This window comes from Sminthopsis crassicaudata, chromosome 1, assembly GCF_048593235.1.
Source record: "Sminthopsis crassicaudata isolate SCR6 chromosome 1, ASM4859323v1, whole genome shotgun sequence".
NCBI classification, from domain to species: Eukaryota; Metazoa; Chordata; class Mammalia; order Dasyuromorphia; family Dasyuridae; genus Sminthopsis; species Sminthopsis crassicaudata.
The window spans coordinates 471,687,921-471,709,055 of NC_133617.1; the positions used below are offsets into that span (position 1 = coordinate 471,687,921).

General features: G+C 34.3%; 1 protein-coding gene across 6 annotated transcripts in view; it reads left to right on the forward strand.

The window, feature by feature from the left end:
* The window catches only part of METTL9 (methyltransferase 9, His-X-His N1(pi)-histidine), a 64,968-nt gene that overhangs the window by 22,758 nt on the left and 21,075 nt on the right, over positions 1 to 21,135 (forward strand). For all 6 annotated transcript variants that reach the window (XM_074281035.1, XM_074281034.1, XM_074281030.1 and 3 more), the window contains 2 exons: positions 6,455 to 6,645; positions 13,558 to 13,767. In XM_074281035.1, coding sequence (XP_074137136.1) covers positions 6,455 to 6,645; positions 13,558 to 13,767 — 401 coding nt within the window. The remainder of the gene's footprint in view (positions 1 to 6,454; positions 6,646 to 13,557; positions 13,768 to 21,135) is intronic.

The window sequence follows — 21,135 nt, forward strand, 5'->3', positions numbered from 1 at the left end:
AAATCTTTTAAGACATTGCAGTCATTTATATTTGGAGAAGAAAAAAAGTTTGACAGACATACTTCCTGTCTTCAAGGAGCTTACTACTTAATGGAGGAATAAGACAAATATAGATATTATAAGTATGTTAAGAGATGTATAATAAAAATTATGTGAAGCTTGAGGGAGAAGGACATTAGGGGGAAGAGTTAGGGAAAATTTCATGGTAGGATAGCATCATATGACTTGGGTTTTAAAGGATAGGTAGGAATTTAGCAGACAAAAAAAAAAGGGAGGACATCAAAACAATGTTATCAAAGACATGGATACTCAAGCATAATATGTGTTCAGAGGACAAAGAATATGTAATTTTGATTATAATGGTGAGTATGTAGATGGGAATAACATATGATAAAACTGAAAAGACAACGTAGTTAACAGATTATGATGAATCTTAAATATCAGACAAAAGAATTTGAACTATATTTGGTAAGCAATGGAGAGCTGCTGATGTGTAAAGATGTGACCAGATTTATGAGTTTAAAAAAATTTTATGTATTTTTTCCCTAGCAGTGGCATGAAGGTTGGATTAGTTGGAGTAAGGTGAAGGATGGGAAATGGAGGACAGAAAGTCTGTTTTTATGTATCTGGGGCTATTTATAACCAGACATTTAATTGATAGGATGAAAGAAACCCGATGAAGGAAGTAGTATCAGAATAAAAGCAGGGTAAAAAATTAAATTCACAATAAGATGGAGGGAGGAGTAACAGTGGGACACAAGATAAAGATTCCAAGCTACAAAACATAGGTAACAAATGATAGAAAAGTAAGGGTTCTTAGATTTTATAGATTTAGGTTAAATTAGTGTGAGTGAGAGACTGGGAGAGGTGATAGGATAATATGATATAGATCGAATGCAGAGATCCAGGTTTATATGTCACCTGAAACATTTTCGTTTTTGTAAAATAGGGATAATAGCATTTGTCTGACAGGATTTTGCGAAGTTAAAATGAGAGAATGTATATAAAATGTTATATAAATGTGATTTACTAAGACTTAGTCTTATATAATTAATAATTAATTATTGTTTAATTCGAGGTCATAATCAGAGAGTAGAATTGTCAAAGTTGTGAGTTTTGGAAATGATCAGATTTTACAGAGCTTGTTGTTTATACTTTGTTCTAGAGGAGAGGACTATGATATCAAGGGGTGATGCCAATGTGTAGCTGATGTTGGTTATAAAAAGTAAACAACTGGAATTGAATTGTATAATCAGGTTGATAGATACTATAAGCGTTTAATACTGGGAGCATTTAAGGTGCCTGAGGGAGGAGGATATGGGGTGGAAGTGGGATTGAATGAGGTATGCAACCTTCCCTGAGTGCCTACAGCACTCCAGATTAAAGTAACTGGGAAGTATTTTACAAAGTAAACAAACATACAATAAAATATAGACAACAGTAATATGTTGGCAATATAGAGCTCACAGAAATGTACATGTAATGAGTAGCATCTTTTCTATTTGAGTTAAACACCACTGGGATAGAAAGACCATGGGTTAGTTATTTGTGTCACTGAGAAAGTTACAGGTTTCTTGATGGATGACAAAAGAAGGAGGATTACCAAGGTTTGTTGGTATAAGAATGAATGATTTAAAAGAGGTGCCCTTACATCTGGCCCTTTGGGTACACAAAATGGGCAAAAGAATGGTTTCAAATGGAGAGGTATGCAAGGTAGAATATGTTATCTCAGGAAAGAGGCATTTTTCAGTTAAAATCAGGGAGAGGAAAGATGGTGGAGAAGTTTGAGTATGTAGGGTAATTTGGTAATGTGGTTTAAAATGAAAAAGAACCTTAAAATCATCTAGTCTGACACCTTTGTTACACACTGAGACCAAACAGATAAGCTATTTGTCCAAATTCCTATAGGTGTTAATGAGCAAAGCCTGAATTAAACAAAGCTCTTCTCCTTCACTTCTTCTCCAAGGAATGGTTAAAATGTATGCAGACATGCAGGGCACTATGGAACTAGTATGGGGATGATGGTGTAAATGTAAATTGATCACACATAGTGAAGCACTAGATACTTTGTGGATAGATTCTTTCTTCTCCCCCCACTCCCCTCAGGCAATTGGGATTAAGCAACTTGCCCAGGGTCACACAACTAGGACATGTTAAGTGTCTGAGATCACATTTGAACTCAGGTCCTCCTGATTTCAAGGCTGGTGCTCTACCCATTGTGCCACCTAACTGCCCCGGATAGATTATTTTTACTCATGTGTCAACTCATTATGTAACTTAAAGGAAGCTCTCCACCTTAGTTTCCTCAGTTGTAAAGGAAAGATTTGGACTAAGTTATTTCTTTTTTCTTCTAGCTTTAACATTCTGATTCATACTTTTTGTCTTATTTCCAATCTACATTAAAGGTTTTGGTAGTTTTGTTGCAAGGTGGTAGGAAACAACTCTATAAGCATCTAACTGATGTCTTGAATGGTGTGTAGGACAGAGAGAAACTAAAGAATTGATCCCTGAGAAGAGAGAAGCCACTGATAGAAATCTATTTAGCTCCAATGTCCCAACATCTATGAAGACCCTCCTGTCTGAAATCCAAGTTATATCAAACCCTTGAGACCCACCCTATTTAGAGGTCTTGAGCAGTCTCACTTTGCCATACCCTGTCAGAAATCCCAGTCATGTTCCCGAGGTTAAATTTTCCCTATAAAATCTGTTTATGGGCCATCCCATGGCTGCTGCCTTCCTTTGGGACAGTCCACTAAGGCACTCTGCTTTGGGATGTTTTTTCTCCTTACCCCTTTCCCCATGCCATGTGGTATCTCTCCTAACTCCACTATGCTTCTTTACTTCATTCCTCCTCCTTATAGCTAACTAACTCTTTTAGGGTGCTATGTCCTTTTCAGGATTTAGCGTGCCAGCTAAGGACATGCCCCAACCTCATGGGGCACTCCCTTTCTTCTGGATAGTGGAACTCAAAGATATGCTGCCCACTCTATTTCATATTTACTGTTCCCCTATCTATTTTATCCTTTCATTTTGTCTGTAATCTCTTCCCTAAGTAAATCTACCTTTTACCTAAGAGAATAGTCATTGTGAATTCTTCACATGACTGAACCCTAACTTTTGATGGTTCCATCATCTGGTGTCTACATCACCCACATCACAACCATATGTCTAACATTAAGTAATAAATACTTGTTAATTGATTGAGATCCTTTTTTTATGCTGGACATCAGATAAAACGAGAAATAGCTGGTTTGATTTAAAGTTTGCTCTTAAGAAATCACTTTCTTAAAATCACAGTGTCAGTTCTGACAGCAATTGAGGAAAATTTTGGTGCATCTTAAAAGGCAGATCCATTGTTACGTTCTTTTTTCACATTCTGATCTCTGGTTGAGGAGTCTATCTAGCAATGGAGGATTGATAAAAGATTTCCAGGTGGGAAAAAACAAAACATATACTTTGCTTTTCTTCTTGGGTGCTCTTGAGTTTATATAGCCTTTGAGGAGGAATATACCTAAATATGCATCACCTATATATTATCCAAGTAAATGTTGCCCTGATGATATGCCACCCTGTACTGTGATCTCATTGCAGCTTTTTTCCCAGCCCTGCCTGGGTGAAACTGGAAGAGAAAGGGCCAAATTGCTGTGGGAAGTTTTGGTATTTTTGCTCTAATCAGAACATCAGCATAGGAGAAAAGAGTAACTGTACGAATTGGACCATCTGATTGTTTTGGCCAACCACCTGTTACCTCAGTGTTTTGGTTTTCTTTTGTAAGGGTGTATTCGTCTTCAGTAATTTTATGCCATCAACATCTTCTGGAATGTTAGCCTCCTGAAGGTAAAGATTGGCTCTTTGTACTTATATTTTAAAGAACTTAGCCTAGCTTTTCATAGGTAGATGTTTTAGCAAATATCATTTGGAAGTAAGAATAATTGATATCTTAAAAGGAACCTTTGCAAAGGTAATGTTGGTTACAAAACCTAGTTGCCTGATCTATACATTTATCTACCTTTTCATCTAAACAACCATTTTAACCAAGATATTTCTTATTTTTTTAAATTATGCTATGCTCAATTTCTGAACCAGACAACTTAATGATACCTAGTGTGCATACTTCTTTAAGCATTTTGTAAAGAAATATCAAAAATGTTATAATGTTGAAGAGCATGGACTACTTTAAAGAATCCCTGGAAAAAGAAAACTGCCTTAGATATTTAGATTTGGGCTTTATTTATTTTTAAAATTTATAACTCTTCTGTTTTTGGAGGGTTTTTTTTGTTTTTTTTTTTTTTGGGGGGGGGAACAGGGATCTACTTTCAGTCCTATATGCTACATTCTTCTGCAATTTAGAGCACACAAATTAGCATGGACTATGAAGGACATGGGTTTAAATCTTTATTTTCAGTGAGAGAATTTTCTTTCTCTTGTTCCATTCCTTTTTCTGCCATTTCCCTAATTCATTTTGAAACTTTCTTTTCAAAACATTGTTCAGTCAGACAAGAAAGGCTGACTTGGGTGTTGTTACTTTTAATTTTAATGAGTTGAATAAGTTGCAGTTGAGTAACACCAGCATCTGAAAACATACAACAAATGGGGCCAATTCATGATGGTTCAGGGAATCAGAGTCCATCTTTTGAATCACTGTTGTCCCTTTAACAGTTTGTTTCTACTCCCTTGCTTCTCTTGAATAGTTTCATTTCTATATTAATAGAATGTACTCAATTATGTGCTATGAGGAGATACTTCTTATAGCAAATCTTGTAAACTATTCTTATCTTCCCATCAGTTCTTTTAGAGAATGTAAATTAGGTCAAGATTAAAGTTGTGTGCATTTTAGAGGGTTCAGAAGATGAAGTAGAAAAATGAATACAATAAAAAGATTTGTAATAAGCTCAAGACTATTACAATGTGAACTATATTGAAGAATAAGAAACTGCTGAATGTTTGAGCAAGAAAATGTTTAGTACATGGTAAAAATAATGGAAAAATTGCTTAAGTATAAGGACATGAATTCAATGTAAAAATCATTCAAAATTTTGGGGTAGAGAAATAATGTTTTAATGCACTATCCTTACAAACTGTTTTGGTAATAATAACTGATATCTATATTGTACTTAAAGGTTTATGAAGCACTTTACATATATTATTCAGTTTGATTTTCAAAATAACCTTTTGAGGTAGGTACTGGAGGTATCATTTTATAGATGAAGAAATTTAAGTTTAATAAAGATAAGTAATTTCCTTATGATCACAAAATGGGAAATTATGGAAGTGGGCTATGAACCCAGGTCTCTCCCAAATGCAAAATTATTTCTAATACATTTCACAGCCTAAATTAAACACTATATCTAGTTTTTAAAAGAAGTCTTATCAAGATCCTGCTTGAACAAGAAAGAATAACTAATCCTTGCTGTCAGATACTTGTCTGAATTGTGCTGTGAAACTGGTCTACATATTTTTTAAATATCTGTATTGGGAATGTTACTCTATGTATTTAGCAAGGTTAATGTGACAGTAAAATTGCTTCAGTGGTTGTGTAAGTGTTTACAATACCTTTTGTAGAGACAGGAAACAAAAATTACAAAATTGATGAGAAATTTGGTCATACTTTTTGTGGAGAAGTGGTTACTAGTTTGTTTTTTTTGAAAGAAAATGATTTGAAAGGAAATGAAATGAGAAAAAACTATTATTTTCTTAACCAAAAAATGAATTAAGCAACATTAATCCTTCTTACAATTAGATTATTGTATCCTAGTTTCAGGGGTGAGTCTATTAATTCAATTGTCAAACTTTTAAAGAGGTTCATTCTTGTAAATGAGAAAAAAAAAGGTTAAATAACAATAAGTCAAAATTGAAAGCATTATATTGTTTTATATTTAATTAACTGACATTTAAAATTTGTGAACCCATTAGAGCAGAGGAATATTTCACTATTTAAGAGTTATGCTTGGAAATCATGTTCTTATAACGTCATTCCCTGGTTTGCCGTTGACTTAGTGATTTTGACTAAATCCTTAACCTTTCTATGGTTTAATTTTGCTTTTCCTTCTATAAGAATGAGGAATAGTCTATTTGTGAAGTATTTTTTGAGAATTTTTTGGATATGTTTATTTAACCTTAACCAGTAAGAAGAAAGACATTTTAATCTGACTTGTATTCATTTTCCTGCTACAGATTTGTTTGGTAGTCTTGGACAAATTTCTTGTTTTCTCATCTGAAAAACAGGATTAATAATACTAGCATATGACAGTGTGCTGTGCTAATAACAGTAGTATATGAAAGAGATGGTGATATTTTGTAATAACGTTTTTAAAAATGCTCATGATTATATATTGTAGTATTTAGACATTCTTAAGTTTAAGTCTAGTTTTCATTCCTCTGCTGGTTTTGTTTTTTTGTTATCCTTTTTAGATGACACCTCTCTAATGCTTATTTCTTTCCCTTTTCTCTTTAGTGGTATGTGTGCAACAGAGAGCAATTATGTGAATCACTTCAGCCTGTCTTTGTCCAGAGTTACCTAGATCAAGGAACACAGATCTTCTTAAACAACAGCATTGAGAAATCGGGCTGGCTGTTTATTCAACTGTATCACTCTTTTGTGTCATCTGTTTTTAGCCTATTTATGTCTAGAACATCAATCAATGGGTAAGTGAAATGATGGTACTTTTTACTTAAGGTTGAAAAAAATTAGTTTCTGAATGAAAAAAAATTCTCCTTCAGATTGTTAATGGAAGTTATAATGCTTTAATTAACTAGTCAGAATCTAGTGATTATGCTCTTGCATTGGCAAGTAGATGCAAATACCCCAATCCTTCTTTATATTTATAGTGATATCTTTACCTAAATCATTACTTATTCCAGTGGCAATATCACCAACATATATAGTTTCTCCAGTACAGGCATTTCCATGACAGGTTAAAGTTGAATAGCAAAAAGGATCATTTTTACTTTGACTTTTAAACTTCAGTGAGATATGAAACATTTTGGAATCTAAATGATCAGTTAAAGATCATGATAGTCAATCTATCTGAAACTCTGGCCCAAGTTCAGCCATAATTTTATAGATTCTTATTCTATAGCCTTTTAATTTTGTTAATCTTGAAAAAGCCTCAGTAGTTTTTTTCTTGTCCTTTCTTGACTCAATTTTCACATGTAGTCATAACTCTCAAAATTGGAAAGTCAAGTAAAGAAACATGATTTTTTAATGCTGAAAAGTACTGTGTGGGTCACTACCTCTGGTAGTACTCCTATATACTTTGCTACTAAAATCTTACACACAAGCTATCATGGTTCACATTTATTTTGCCAGCTTATCATCTGATTCTTGAACATGGCCCCAGGTACCCTAACTCATTTCCTAGGTTCCTTTACTTGATTTTATTGTTTGTTTCTAATGGATTGCCCGAGGTTTATGTAGCCTTAGTAGTAACTAGATCATAAAAGTTTCTCTTTTAAATTAACCTTTTCTTAGTGTGTGCTCTGTCCTATGTTGATTTTTCTTTCTTTTGAAAGCCAGTTCTGGCAATTTAGTCAGAACCTCTATGGTACAGGAGGGAAAAACCTATTAGTTTTAAGAAAGTAAGGAAGTGTAGGGTATTGAGAGATCCCTTAGGTTTCCCTGATCCTTTGGATACTTGGTGTAATCCTTTTATAAAAATCACTTGCTTTTGTTACTGTTCCCCTCAGTTAAAGATAAGTCGGACGATTTCAGAAGATTTTACATACTACTAAGATTTCCCTCTAGGATTTGCTTTCCTTAAAGATTTAATTTCACCTTCTAGAAGTCCAGCAAGTACTTTATCGACATATGATGTCAGAAAAAAGAACACTTTTAAAAAAAGAATAATTTAGTCTTTAAATATGTGAGGAGATATTACAAGTAAGAAGAAAATTATTCTCCTGTAAAAGAGACCAGGAAACCAATTTATGTTGTTTTTTTTTAAATCTTAAATTGTGGCAAAAGTTTATCAAGAAAATTTATCATTTTATAGGATGTTTAGATATTGGAATAAGGATCAACTATTTATTATTGAGTCATCAACTAGTTGGAAATAGAAGTTACATTTTTGTAGTTAAAGTCAAAGGATAACTAACCATGCTCTTCTGCTACCTATCTTGTTCTTTATTATTTTCACATCAGAAAGAGAATATTGGACAGTGAATCATAGGCTAGCTAGGTAGTGATTTTTGTTCCCAAAAACATACATATTACGTTTAAAATACATTTTTAAAAAATCTCCAATAATGAAGAATTTGATCCTTTTAAATTTTGATTCTGCTAATTAATTTATATGCTACCTTTTTTATATGTCTAAGCATGGTATTAGTCCTCCATAGAAAATCTCTGCCTAAGTTGTATTCAGGCTCATTGAATTGTGGCAGTGACCTTGAGTTCTATAAAATGAAAGAAGTGACCAGGTGCTTTACTGGTACAGACAGTAAGGTACAAAATCTGCAAGTACCCAAACAAGTGAGGAATGTTTGATAGTGTTGGCCCAGCAACAGATTACCATCATTCACCCAGCCTTTTTAAATACCAAGAAGTTCATTACCAGGAGGTCAGCTACCTGATATGTTTGGGTTTTGGAGGTTTTTTGGTCATGATGACTGAGAAAACAAATAAAATACAGATATCAGTCCTGAACAATTTCTCTATTACTTCAGAATTAAAGTAGTGGAGTGGCACTCCCATACAAAGCTGAGGGTGCCAAGAATCTCAGCAAAATTTAGATTTTCTTCAAAGAGTTTCACTGGTATTCATTGTGTGATCTTTGTTCAACAACCACTTAGTTACTAGAGCTACCGAACCACATCCATCTTGACATTTTCTTTATAAATGAAATCAGAGGATCAGGTCAATTCATGGGCTCTTGTTGGAGAAGAGGATAAAGAAGCCAGAGTTGGTTACGGTTACATCATGCATCGAAGCACAGGAAATATAATTTCATGGGATACTTGGTTGTCATGCAGTGTTCATAATGGCCATTATAGCAGCTCATCATGAAGGTAATCCTAACTTTTGTGCCAACATGTTGCCAAGCTTGAAGACAGAGATAATATTTAAAGGACTTGGTAAAACCCTTCAAACTAAAGCAGTACATGTACCTTGATTTTTGAGGACTCCATTATGAAAGTGGGCACAGCAGAGAATGGCAAAGATTATGTTGGAAAATATGACTTAGTTCATGGAAGAAGCCAACAGATTTACCTCAAGAGGTTAAAGCTATATAGATATTCCTTAAATAAGACAACTTATATATGTTAAAATCATATGAGACTCTAGGACAAATATAACCATGGAGATAAATTTGTTAGATGAATAACTATCAATATAAATTGAGACATAAAACAAATACTTTCATCTAACGTGTTTCCTATTATCCTGGAAGAGGTCCTGCACAGAGTCCAAATAATAGAAAGATTTTTTTTCTTGATAGAGATTCTCCAGATGCTCCTTTTAAAATAAAAAAAATAGTATAGTTGTATGGAGTCTTGGAACATTATAGGGTCTCCTCAATGAGAATCACAGTCATTGGAAAGAGACAGACTCAGTCATCTACATTGGAAAAACAAAATGAATGAATAAAAGTGTATTTCCAGATTGCAGTATGCAGCTAATTCATCAGGAAGTATATCATGGATGCATCCTGCAAATAAACAATGAATTTGACCTAGAATTGAGGAGGAAATAGGACGGGATCATTTGTGGGAAATTGTTTGGTGCTTTCAATGATTCCAACCTGATTGTTGCCCTTATCAAAATATCATTATTCTTGTAAATGCCATATAACTCTGAATCATGCAACATGATCTCAGAAGAATCATAACTGACCCAAAGAACGCTGGTAAGATGCATAGTGTATCTTAGTACTTGTAGCATAGAACTAATGATAACATGTTATAAGTGGCATAAAACATATCATCAGGGACATGTCTTTCTGCAAAAGAAAGCTGGTTTCATAGCAATTGTGATAACAAATTGTCAGCCCAAATAATGCATTGGGTATTCATGGATTATTAAAAGAACCAAACGATGGTTTATTATGGAAGATTTATGAAAAAATTGAGGCAAAAATTGCAAAAAAATGAAAAGTTTTATGATTGCCTTGATGTAAGCACATATCCATCAAATAACAGTTGGGGACATATTTCAAGAAAGGAAGCAGATAGCAACTTGTTCCTGGGTTGTATAACAAATTAGTAGTGGAATTTGGGGGAGAAAAAAAAAAGTTTGATTCACCTCTGTGATATCTTTTGGTTGGACATCAACCCAATTATCTTAAGGTAAGACAAAGGTCCTGGTACTATCTGTGAGGCTAGTCAAATATGGGGATCTGATGAACAGAAGTGACCCGAAAAATAATTTATTTCTTTCCTACATCCACCCCCTCAGGTTCCCTAGTATTTGAAGTGATCTGCTCTCTATCATTATAGGGCATCACCCTGTGAGCCAGAACAATAAATACTCCTCCTATATTATGGTAGCAAGTTCCTGTCTTTCCTTCTTGTAATTTAGCCATCATTTGCTAAGGGGAGACAAGTTTTTGTCTTTTCTCTGCTGCTACTTCTTGGTCTCTAAAATAATGTTTTTTCCTGATTTTATTTATTTATTTTGCTTTCTTTTCCATTATGCTCTATGTTTAACACACTCCTTTTTTCATACTAGATGCATTTTGCTTTTGTGTCTTATGTATTTGTGTACATGCTTAAAATATCAGCTGTTATTATTGTGTTTGTCTCATGCTTCTAGAATCCCAGTTTCTTCTGAAAGATACTGGATCCCTGCCCTCTCCACCAGTATTGAATGAGATCTTATAGTGCTTAATGGTACTGACCAGTAGTACTTATACTCCTGATGGTCTGGGCCACAAAGAGGAAAAACACTGCTTGTTCATCATTGCTGCTTCCGACCTCATTGTTCCATGTCACTCAACAGTCTTTGCTTTTTTGAGAATTTCTCTATTTGTCCACATGAACCTTTTGGACTTCTTGTCTCAATCATATGAAAGCCTTTAAGTCACTCCATTTTTTCAAAGAGTTTAATACTTGATTAAAATCTTCTTTCCATGTGAGATCTGCCTATCATATTTGGGGATGATGTTGTACAAGTTGATGTCCCCACAAATACTTTGACTTTCTTCATCTGCCTCAACTTCCATGTTCTATGTTTAGAGCTAGAAGGGACGTGAACCTCCACTTTGGCCACCCAAAAGGTGGTTCACTGTGACCCATAATAACTAACATTCATGATCTTTGAACATTGTTGGACAACAGCTCCATCTTACTTTCCTCCTTTAAGCTCTATACTGAATTCCTTCCTTCTTAGACATTGTTATTGTTGTCTTGTCACATCCTGGTCTTGGGTTATCCCACTCATTTGCTGCTAAATATTGCTTGAAGAAGTCATACAATCATGCTAATAGGTGCTACCAAAGGTGTATATTTACTAACTTCATTTGGATCCTTACTGCTGCACAACAATTCTTTGATCAGATGGACTTTATAATAATATCTGAAGAAACAGTTCCAAACTTTCTTTTTTTCTTCAGGCTTCCTAGGTCACCACCTTTCTCATCCCCTCCTTAGAATAGAATTCTTGTCTTGATTGAGAAAATTGAGACTGTTGATTTTGCCTTCTTTCTTAACCCATGGTATAAAATCTTTTTACATCATTCCCTATTCTCTCTAGCTTTGTTTTCTAAACCTTGACATTGTCGACTAGCCCTTTCTCTTTAGTATTCTTTCCTCTGTAGATTTTTGTATTTTATGTTTTTTTCTTAGTTCTCCCCCTACCTTCTTGCCACTTCTTTACTGGATCATCATTCATGTCCCTTTCTTTTTTGCATGGGTTAGAACTGTGTTCTGGAATATAATTTCTTTCCTCTCTAGCTGATTATATTTGCTCTCATGGATTCGCTTATCATTTCTTCCTACATCTGTATATCCACCTTTAGTCCACATTACCTGCTACATACAGTTCCTGCTTCACTTGGATGTCTCTTAGGACATCTCAATTGAAATATTTGGTATTGAGGGAGAGGTACTATAGTAGAATAGTGGAAATGACCCAGACTCTGCAATCATAAAACTTGATTTCAAATCCTGCCTTTAATAATTTATTTGGCCTTCAAAAAATCATTTAATTTTCCTGGGTCTCAATTTCCTCATTTATAAAATGAAGTTCATGGCATCTGAGATCCCATATATTCTAAGAGCTCTGTTATTCTATTTTCCAAAGAGAATTTATTCTCTTTCTCCCTCAGCCTACCTTTCTTCCCAGGTTCCCTATTTTTCTCAAGGTCATCAAATTTTTTTTTTTTTTTCTAATCGTCTACATTCCTGTTGAAGAAGTCATCCTTTACCCTCAGTTTTGCCAGTTGTACTTACATATCATATCTCACATATGTCAGCCTTTCTCCTTGCACAATGCTGCTACCTTGGTTCCAGTCCATGCTCTTCCTTTTCCTAAGCCATCATTCATACAACTGCCAAATTGATGTTTCTAAAACACTATTCAGATCATATCACTGTTGTGCTCAGAAAGCTTTAATAACTGTTCCTGTGAGGATAAAATATCATATGCAATATAGTACAGTAGAAGGAACACTTAATTTGGAATTGGAGGTATTGATTTTAAATGCTACTTCTGTCATTTGTTGCTTGTATGACTTTGGGGGGGGTGCCTCTCTGGGCCCACATTTCATCCATAAAATGAGACAGGATGACTGCTAATGCCCCTTCCAGCACAAAATGCATGATCCTGTGATCTTTTTTTGGTGTATGAGGGCTTTTATAATCTGTTTCTGTGTCACCTTTCCATACTCATTTCACTTTTTATTTTTTTCATATACTTTTATGTTTCATCTAGACTGGCCCACTTGTTATATTTCCCGTTTCTATGCCTCAGTCCAGACTGTCTCATGACAGGAATGCTTTCCATCTTCTACTCTCTTTTTTTATTCAAGATTCAGTTCTAGAATCACTTTTTACAAAAGATCTTTCCCATTTCTTTTAATTAAGATCCTTACTTGATCTAAGGAAATATCTTTGTGTACATTTTATATTTAATTGTGTACACTATTTCTCTCCTCTCCCCCTCTCCCCTAATAACCCCCACCCCAGTAGAACTAGATCCCTGGAGGTCAGGGACTACTGTTGAGTTTTAGTGTTTATATACCCAAAACTTAGAACAATATTTTTCACATAATCAACACCCAATAAATATCTTATCAAGTTTTTTCCTTTGGTTCTGTTTAACATTTTTTCTTAAATGTATGCTATCTATTTTGTGATTGATTTGAATTTTTATACAGTTAAGACTTATTTCTTCTTATTCTTTCCACCTTTCCTTCTTTGTCTTTGAGATTCTATTGCATCTACCTTAATTTCTCATGTATTCTCTTTTATTCACGTCAGAATTTATTCTTTTTTGTTAACATTTTCTTAGATTACTAGTAAGTCCAAAAGGCTTCCATAGGTGGGGTCAGTGAGTTATATATTCATTATTTTTTAAATTCAAATTTCACAGAATCTTCCATTTTTATCTTTGTATTTCAGGTTACTAGGAAGAGGATCAATGTTTGTGTTTTCACCAGATCAGTTTCAGAGACTACTTAAAATAAATCCAGACTGGAAAACACATAGACTCCTTGATTTAGGTGCTGGAGATGGAGAAGTCACTAAAATTATGAGCCCTCATTTTGAAGAAATCTATGCCACTGAGTTGTCTGAAACTATGATCTGGCAGCTTCAGAAAAAGAAATACAGGTATATGTTTAAGACATGGTATTGTGAATATTTTTCTTTGAAAGATGTGGTTTTTTAAAGTACAAAACCCAAGAGTAATATATATATGTAAATATTTTTTTTTTTACCTGTGTATCCTGATGGTGGGAAATTTCTGTTCTTGACAGCATGTCTTAGAAAATCTTTATTCCAAAATCTAGTTTAGTTTTACTACAGTGTTGTCTGACAGACAGGATTAATGAAGAAATACCTATGAGGATTTCCTGTAAGTTTCAACTAAAAGTAAGTCGTGAGAGGCAGAGTGGGAGGAAGAAATTAAATCTAGCTTGCCACTATTTCTTCTTCACAGTGATCTAGTACCTGTCTGAATTTTGATTGGTAAAGCTAAGAAAAAGTCACAACGAATAATGTTTCCAACCTAGGGTAGCTTATAAAGACAAGACAAAGAGGGTCTGTAAGACATTGGAGACAGTAACTGGCCAGGAGCACATGCAGTGTTGGCAGTTGAAAGGAGCATTTTAGAACCTAGGGACAGAAAAAGGGCTCAGACTCAGGGCTTCTAGAACTCTTTCCTTGCTCAATACACAGATAAGGCCTTTACTTACCATAGCTCTTGCTCTGACATGAATCCATACCCAGTAGCGGGCAGTAGAGCTGCCACATAAGACCCATTCCATCATTCAGTGCTAGTCCCTTAATCTCAGCTCTTGAAACTCTGAGCTTACTGAATTAGTTGCAGGAAGGAAAACACATATTCATTCATACATTTATACATAGGTGAATACAGAAATAAATTTACCCCACAAAGAATAGAAGATAAAGAAGTTAAGGGAAGAAGGAAACTAAAAAAGGCAACAGTAGTCAGAAGCAAAACAGATTCTTAAAACAGGACAAAATAGGAAAAGAGAAGCAAAATCATAAGAGAATAGGAAATAGGGAAATACTTAGCAAACAACTGCAAATGTGAATGAAATGAACTCACCTATAAAATGGAAGAAAATAGCAAAATGGATTAGAAACTGATTCAACCATATGTTGCTTATAAGAGACACTTGAAACAGAGCAGTACACATAGAGTTGAAATAAAGAGCTGGCATAGAACCTGTTAGGCTTCAGCTGAAGTAAAAAATAGGATAGATCAAGATACTGAATAAAGCAAAACAAAAAAATTAAAGAGATAAATAGGGAAATGTTATTTTGCTAAAAGGCACAATGAATATCAGTATTGATCAGTATTGAATATATGCACCAAATGGCAGAGTATCTTAAGGTTTTTTTTTTTGTTTTTTTTGTTTTTTTTTGTTTTTAATTTGGAGTTCTGTATTCTTTTCTGCTTTGCTTCTTTCCCCTCTCCATGAAAAAGCAATTTTATATCAGTTATACATGGACATGCAGAATATTTTCAGGTCCATGTTGCAAAAAGAAAATACAAAGAAAATATAATAAAGTTTTTTTTAAAAAGTATGCTTCAATCTGCATTCACACTCCATCACACACACACTTCTTTGGGGTAGCATTATTCAACATAAGTCCTTTGGAATTTTCTCGGATCATTATATTACTGAAAAATAGCTAAGTCATTCACAATTGATCATAATTACAATATTATAGTGCACTATATCCATCTGGTTCTGTTCATTTCCTTTTGCATCAGTTCATGTAAGTTTTGCCAAGTATTTTCTGAAAGCATCCAGCTCATCATTATTTATAGCACAATATAGTATTTCATTACAATCATATCCTGCAACTTGTTCAGTCATTCCCCAATTGGTGGAGCTCCTTTCCTTCCTTGTTTTTAAAGCTTTGTGTGTGACTTCATGCCTGAATAGAAATTTTAGTGGCAGATGAAAATAAAGTTAAATTAATAATTCAGTTTTAGCCAGAGTTTACAATGTTAGTTTTGGAATGTTGTAAATTGTTTTGTTTGTTTTTAAATTTTGGAAACCCCAGCTACATATGGAGAAAATCCTGCTGTTCATTCATCTAGTCCTGTCCAGTCCTTGGTGTAGAACATATTGAGCATAGGTTTTTCTTCACAAAGATAATGAAGCCTTGCCATTTCCTTTGTCAGTGGGTTAAGGCGATAGGAAGCTAAGCAACTTGTCCAATATTGCACAGCTACTAAGTGACTTGAGAACAGATTTGAATTCAGGTCTTCCTGACTATAGGCCTGGCATTCTATCCACTGTGCCACTTAGCTGCCTCATAGGCAAATAAAGGTTAAGTGATTTGCCCATGGTCATACAGCTAGAATAAATGTCTTGAGACTTAAATTTGACCTCAGATCAGTCCACTTTGAGGCTCAGCTCTCTATTTAGTAAACCATCTAGTTGCCACTAGAAATCTCTGTACTCTTACATAGAATAAGATATTTTGACCAACCTGAGAAATGTAACATTGATTGCTACTTAATTTTTAAACTCAAGCTTTTCTATCTTGTTCAAACTGTGGAAGTACAGTGGCTACTTCCAGGTCTAACTCTACTGCTGGGTTAGCAGTAGAAGCTTTGACCTCCTTCCTTTCATACCTAGGCCAATTTGCCTGTCAAGATAGACTTGTGGGCTTCTCCCATTCTCTAGCTTAGGGATTCACTATACTGGTGCTATGATTAGTGGAAATAGTCTTATCTGTTTAACCTCTACTGTATCTCAGAACTGTTAAGCTCAAACATTCTGACTTAGCCATATTTCATAATTGAGATTAATTTTGTAGCTATAAAAAGCTATATAAAAAAAACTTTCAGCTCTTTACAAGAAAGATTTATTTTTGTTTTTAGTCCTTATTACTCTTAATTTTTTCTCCACTCCCCCCCAAAAAAAAAAAAGGGCACTTGTTAGAAGAGAATTTTCAATTTACAGTGTAAATGTTTCATTTTTTTGAAAGTGTTAGAGGATTATTTTATGTCCAAAACTAGGGCCCAAATAAATTATTTTGGGGTTTTTTCTAGTAATAATTCTAGCTAATATTTTGTAAATAGAACAACTAGAAAATAGCAAAATCATTATTTTAATTTGCAGTGAAACTAGATTAGCTTCTTCAAAAAGTCTGAAATAATAATTTTTCTGATATTTGAAGGTAAATGAAGTTTGGTGGAAGTAAAATAGATTGACTAAGTAAATAAGGATGTACCCCAAAACATTTAGAGATCAAACTCTTTGGATCTTTAAAAAATAAATCTCATAAAAATCAATGAGATCATATAGATTTGATTTCTTCTTATTGGTTTTGCTGTATTGAGTTTTTAGGAAATTTTGAATAATGTGTTTGGACTAGAAAGGAGACTTAAGTGGGCTTAATTATAATTTTATTTAAAATTTGTACATCTCATTGCAAACTTTTAAAGGAGATTTTCAAGAAATTCCAAGACAGCAAATAGGTTTGTTGTTTTAAAGAATGGCAGAACTGTAAACTTAATTGTTGATGGGGAGGTGAGGAGGGGTAGAATGACTAATAATCATAAACTTGAAAAATAAAATTTTAAAACTCAGTATTTTGTAGTTGAGAAATAGTGTGTTTTCTTGCTGTAGCATATTTATCTTCCTACTTATGCTTTATTTAAATACAAATACAAAATTAATTTACATTCTTTTGAATGTGTTACTTCTCTGAACAGTGGTGACAATATTCTGTATTGTGCCATAAGAGTTGTGACTGCCAGATAGGAATTAATATTCCCTGAAGATAATATGAAAAGTAGATTGTTACTATGCAATAATTGAGAACTGTATGTAATTTTTGACAGCAGACAGTGTACATAGGAGAAATATGGGAATTGTTGACTTGGGATGTTATTTTAGACCTATGATTTCTTCCCCCTATGGGGAAGCCTTTCTAATACAGATTAGCAACTAAAATAATTTTAATATAATAAGTGTATGGGATTGGCATCTTTAAAAAATTTTTTCAGTTTTAAATTCAGCATTTTATTTTTCCCCAGTTTCATGTAAAAACAATGTTTAACATTTTTTTTAACTTTGAGTTTCAGATTTTTCCTTTTCCTCCCTTCTTATCACCCTTCATTGAGAATGCAAGCAGCTTAATATAGATTATACATGTGTAGTCATGCAAAACATTTCCATAACAGTCATTTTATGAAAGAAAAACATAGACCAAAAATAAAAACCCTTGAGAAAAAAAGTAGTTTTTTTAAAAGTGTGCTTCCGTCTGTATTAAAATATCAATAGTTTTTTCTCTGGATATAGCTAGTATTTTTCATCTAAGTCCTTTGGAGTTGTCTTGGATCATTGTATTGCTGAGAATAGTTGTGTTATTCACAATTGATCATCTTATAATATTGCTGTTACTTTGTACACAGGACATTTCCTTTTAAGTCAGCTCATGGAAGTCTTTTTGGGTTTTCTGAAAACATCCAGCTCATCATTTCTTATAGCACAAATGGTATTCCATCACAATTAACATTTACCACATTCAACTATTCCCTAAATGATGGGCATCCTCTCAGTTTCCAGTTCTTTGCCATGAGAAAAGGACTGCTACAAATATTCATTGTATAAAAAGGTCCTTTTTTGTTTGCTTGTTTTTGTCTCTTGGGATACAGACTTATTAATGTTGTTGCTAGATCAAAGATATTGGATGGATTTAGAGCTCTTTGGGCTCTAAATCAGATTGCTCACAGGATGGATAAATAAGTTCACAATTCTACTAACAGTACATTTTTCTTGCCTCTTTTATGCATAATAATTTGCTTCATTTTACTGTTCCCTTTCCCCCTGTACATTCCTCTCTCACCCCTTAATTTTATTTTATATTTTGCTGAGGCAATTGGGGTCAACTGACTTGCCCAGTGTCACATAGTCAGGAAGTATTAAGTATCTGAGACCAGATTTGAACTCAGGTCCTCCTGACTTCTGGGCTTGTACTCTATCCACTGTACCACCTAGCTGCCCCTTAATTTTATTTTTTAAGATAGCATCCCTTCCTCATTCAACTAATACCAGTGTTCTCTGTCAATATATATTCCCAACTGTTCTAATATTTTTCCATGTAGGAGTATAAACAGGTTTTTTGTTTTTTTAAAATAGCTCTTTAATTTTCAAAATACATCCCCTTGCAAAACATTTTGTTCCAAATTTTCTTCCTCTCCCTCCTTCCACCTCCTAGGAATTTAAAGAGTTTAACCTTAAGTTCCTTACAGTTTCCCTTTCCAATTTTACCTTTTTATGCTTCTTGAATCTTGTATTTGAAATTCAGATTTTCTATTCTGCTTTGATCTTTTAATCATGGATGTTTGAAAATCCATTACTTCATTGAATATCTATTTCCCCCCTGAAGGATTATACTCAGTTTTGCTGGGTATATGATTCCTGGTTGTAACCCCAATTCCTTTGCCTTAAGGAATTTCATATTCTAAGCCCCTCCAGTCCTTTAAAGTAGAAGCTGCTTAATCTTGTGTTATACTGATTGTGGCACCATTATACTTGAATTGTTTCTTTTTGGCAGCCTGCAGTATTTTCTCCTTGACCTGGGGAGTTCTGGAATTTGGCTATAGTATTCCTTGGGAGTTTACATTTTGGGATCTCTTTCAGGAGGTGATTTGTGGATTTTTTCAATTTCTCTTTTACCATTTGGTTCTAACATATCAGGGAAGTTTTCCTTGACAGTTTCTTGAAAGATGATAATCTAGGTTCTTTCCATATTTGTCCTGCTTCAGGAGAAAAATCAAGATTAAAAGAGGGGAAAAAAAACCCCACCAAGAAAACTAACAATAACAACGGTGAAAATGAAGCAAGTTGTGGTCCCTTTAAGAATCTGTATTTCCTTTTGATCTATGATCTGTGATTCAGATTCTTCCTGGGCATATCTTCCCTAGACAAGTTATCTTTCCAAGATGCCAGGGCCTTTGATTCAATTAGAAATCCTGGTCAAAAAGCACCCCTTTTGAAGGTTGTTAATTTCAATAGGAGATCTGGGCTGATAAGAATTGATACCAGGGAACCTAGGCTGTCCCAGCCCCCACTAAAACCCAATATAACAGCTTCCTTCAACAAAGGTCTTTTGCAGATAGATCTAAGTAGCTCACTCAGTTGTTAGGACCTTCTGTCCACTGAGAAAGCGTTCTCGGTGCAAAACTCCATTTTCTAATACATCTGCCACTATAGAAGTCAGTCTCTTGGTAAACTGATTTCTATCTAACAATAAACTTTCATTTTGCAATAATAATTTGAGAATGAGTGAATTCTTTGACTCCTAAAACCTAGACCACCAGGAATTGAGACCACTCAAACCACATCAAAAATACTTTGCTTTTTATCTGCATTTAGTCTCCATAATTTTCTCTCTGGATGGATGTGGATGGCTCTTTCCATCACAAGTCTATTGGAATTGCCTTAAATCACTTCATTGTCGAAAAGAGCCACATCCATCACATAATTTTTTTTTTTTTTTTTTGCTGAGGCAATTGGGGTTAAGTGACTTGCCCAGGGTCACACAGCTAGAAGGTGTTAAGTGTCTGAGGCCAGATTTGAACTCAGGTCCTCCTGACTTCAGGGCTGGTGCTCTATCCACTGCATCATCTAGCTGCCCTCCATCACATAATCTTGTTGCTGTATACAATGCTCTTGGTTCTGCTTATTACTTAGCATCAGTTCATGTAATTCCAGGCCTTTCTGAAATTAGTCTGCTCATCATTTCTTAAAGAACAAGAATATTCTTTTACATTCATGTACCATAACTTATTCAGCCATTCCCCAACTGATGGACATCTATTCGGTTTCCAGTTTTTTGCCACTACAAAAATGTTTTACTCATCATGTGTCTCATATACTATTGTCAAAAGTACAATGAAACAAGAGTTAAGTAATTTCATGGAATAACCTGAATGTTGGAAATGTATTTAACTTTATTAAAGTATGAAAGTATATTAGCCTTGTCTTTCACTCAGTGGTCACAAGAGGCTTTATACTGTTTTTTTTCTATGATGACTTTTATATACATACACAGACACTCTCTCTCTCAGTCTCTCCCCTCTCTCTCCTCTCTTTCTTCTCTCTCTCTCCTCTCTCTCTCTCCTCTCTCTCTCCCCTCTCTCTCTCCTCTCTCTCCTCTCTCTCTCTCCTCTCTCTCTCTCCTCTCTCTCTCTCTCTTCTCTCTCTCTCTCTCTCTCTCTCTCTCTCTCTCTCTCTCTAGATTTTCTTCAAGGGTTGTGAGTTGTAAATGGAAATCATTGTCTCACATCTATATTACCATTCTTTAGTATAGAGAGGCCGTTGGAAAATAGGACACATGAATATATGTCTTTTATTATTTCATCTCAGTAGTTTTATGAATATGTTTCATTGCTTTAAGTAATACGTAAGTGATGTCCAAAATTGTATGATACACTAAATTCATAACCATTTGGTGGCCTTCTGTTCTATTTATTTCATATAT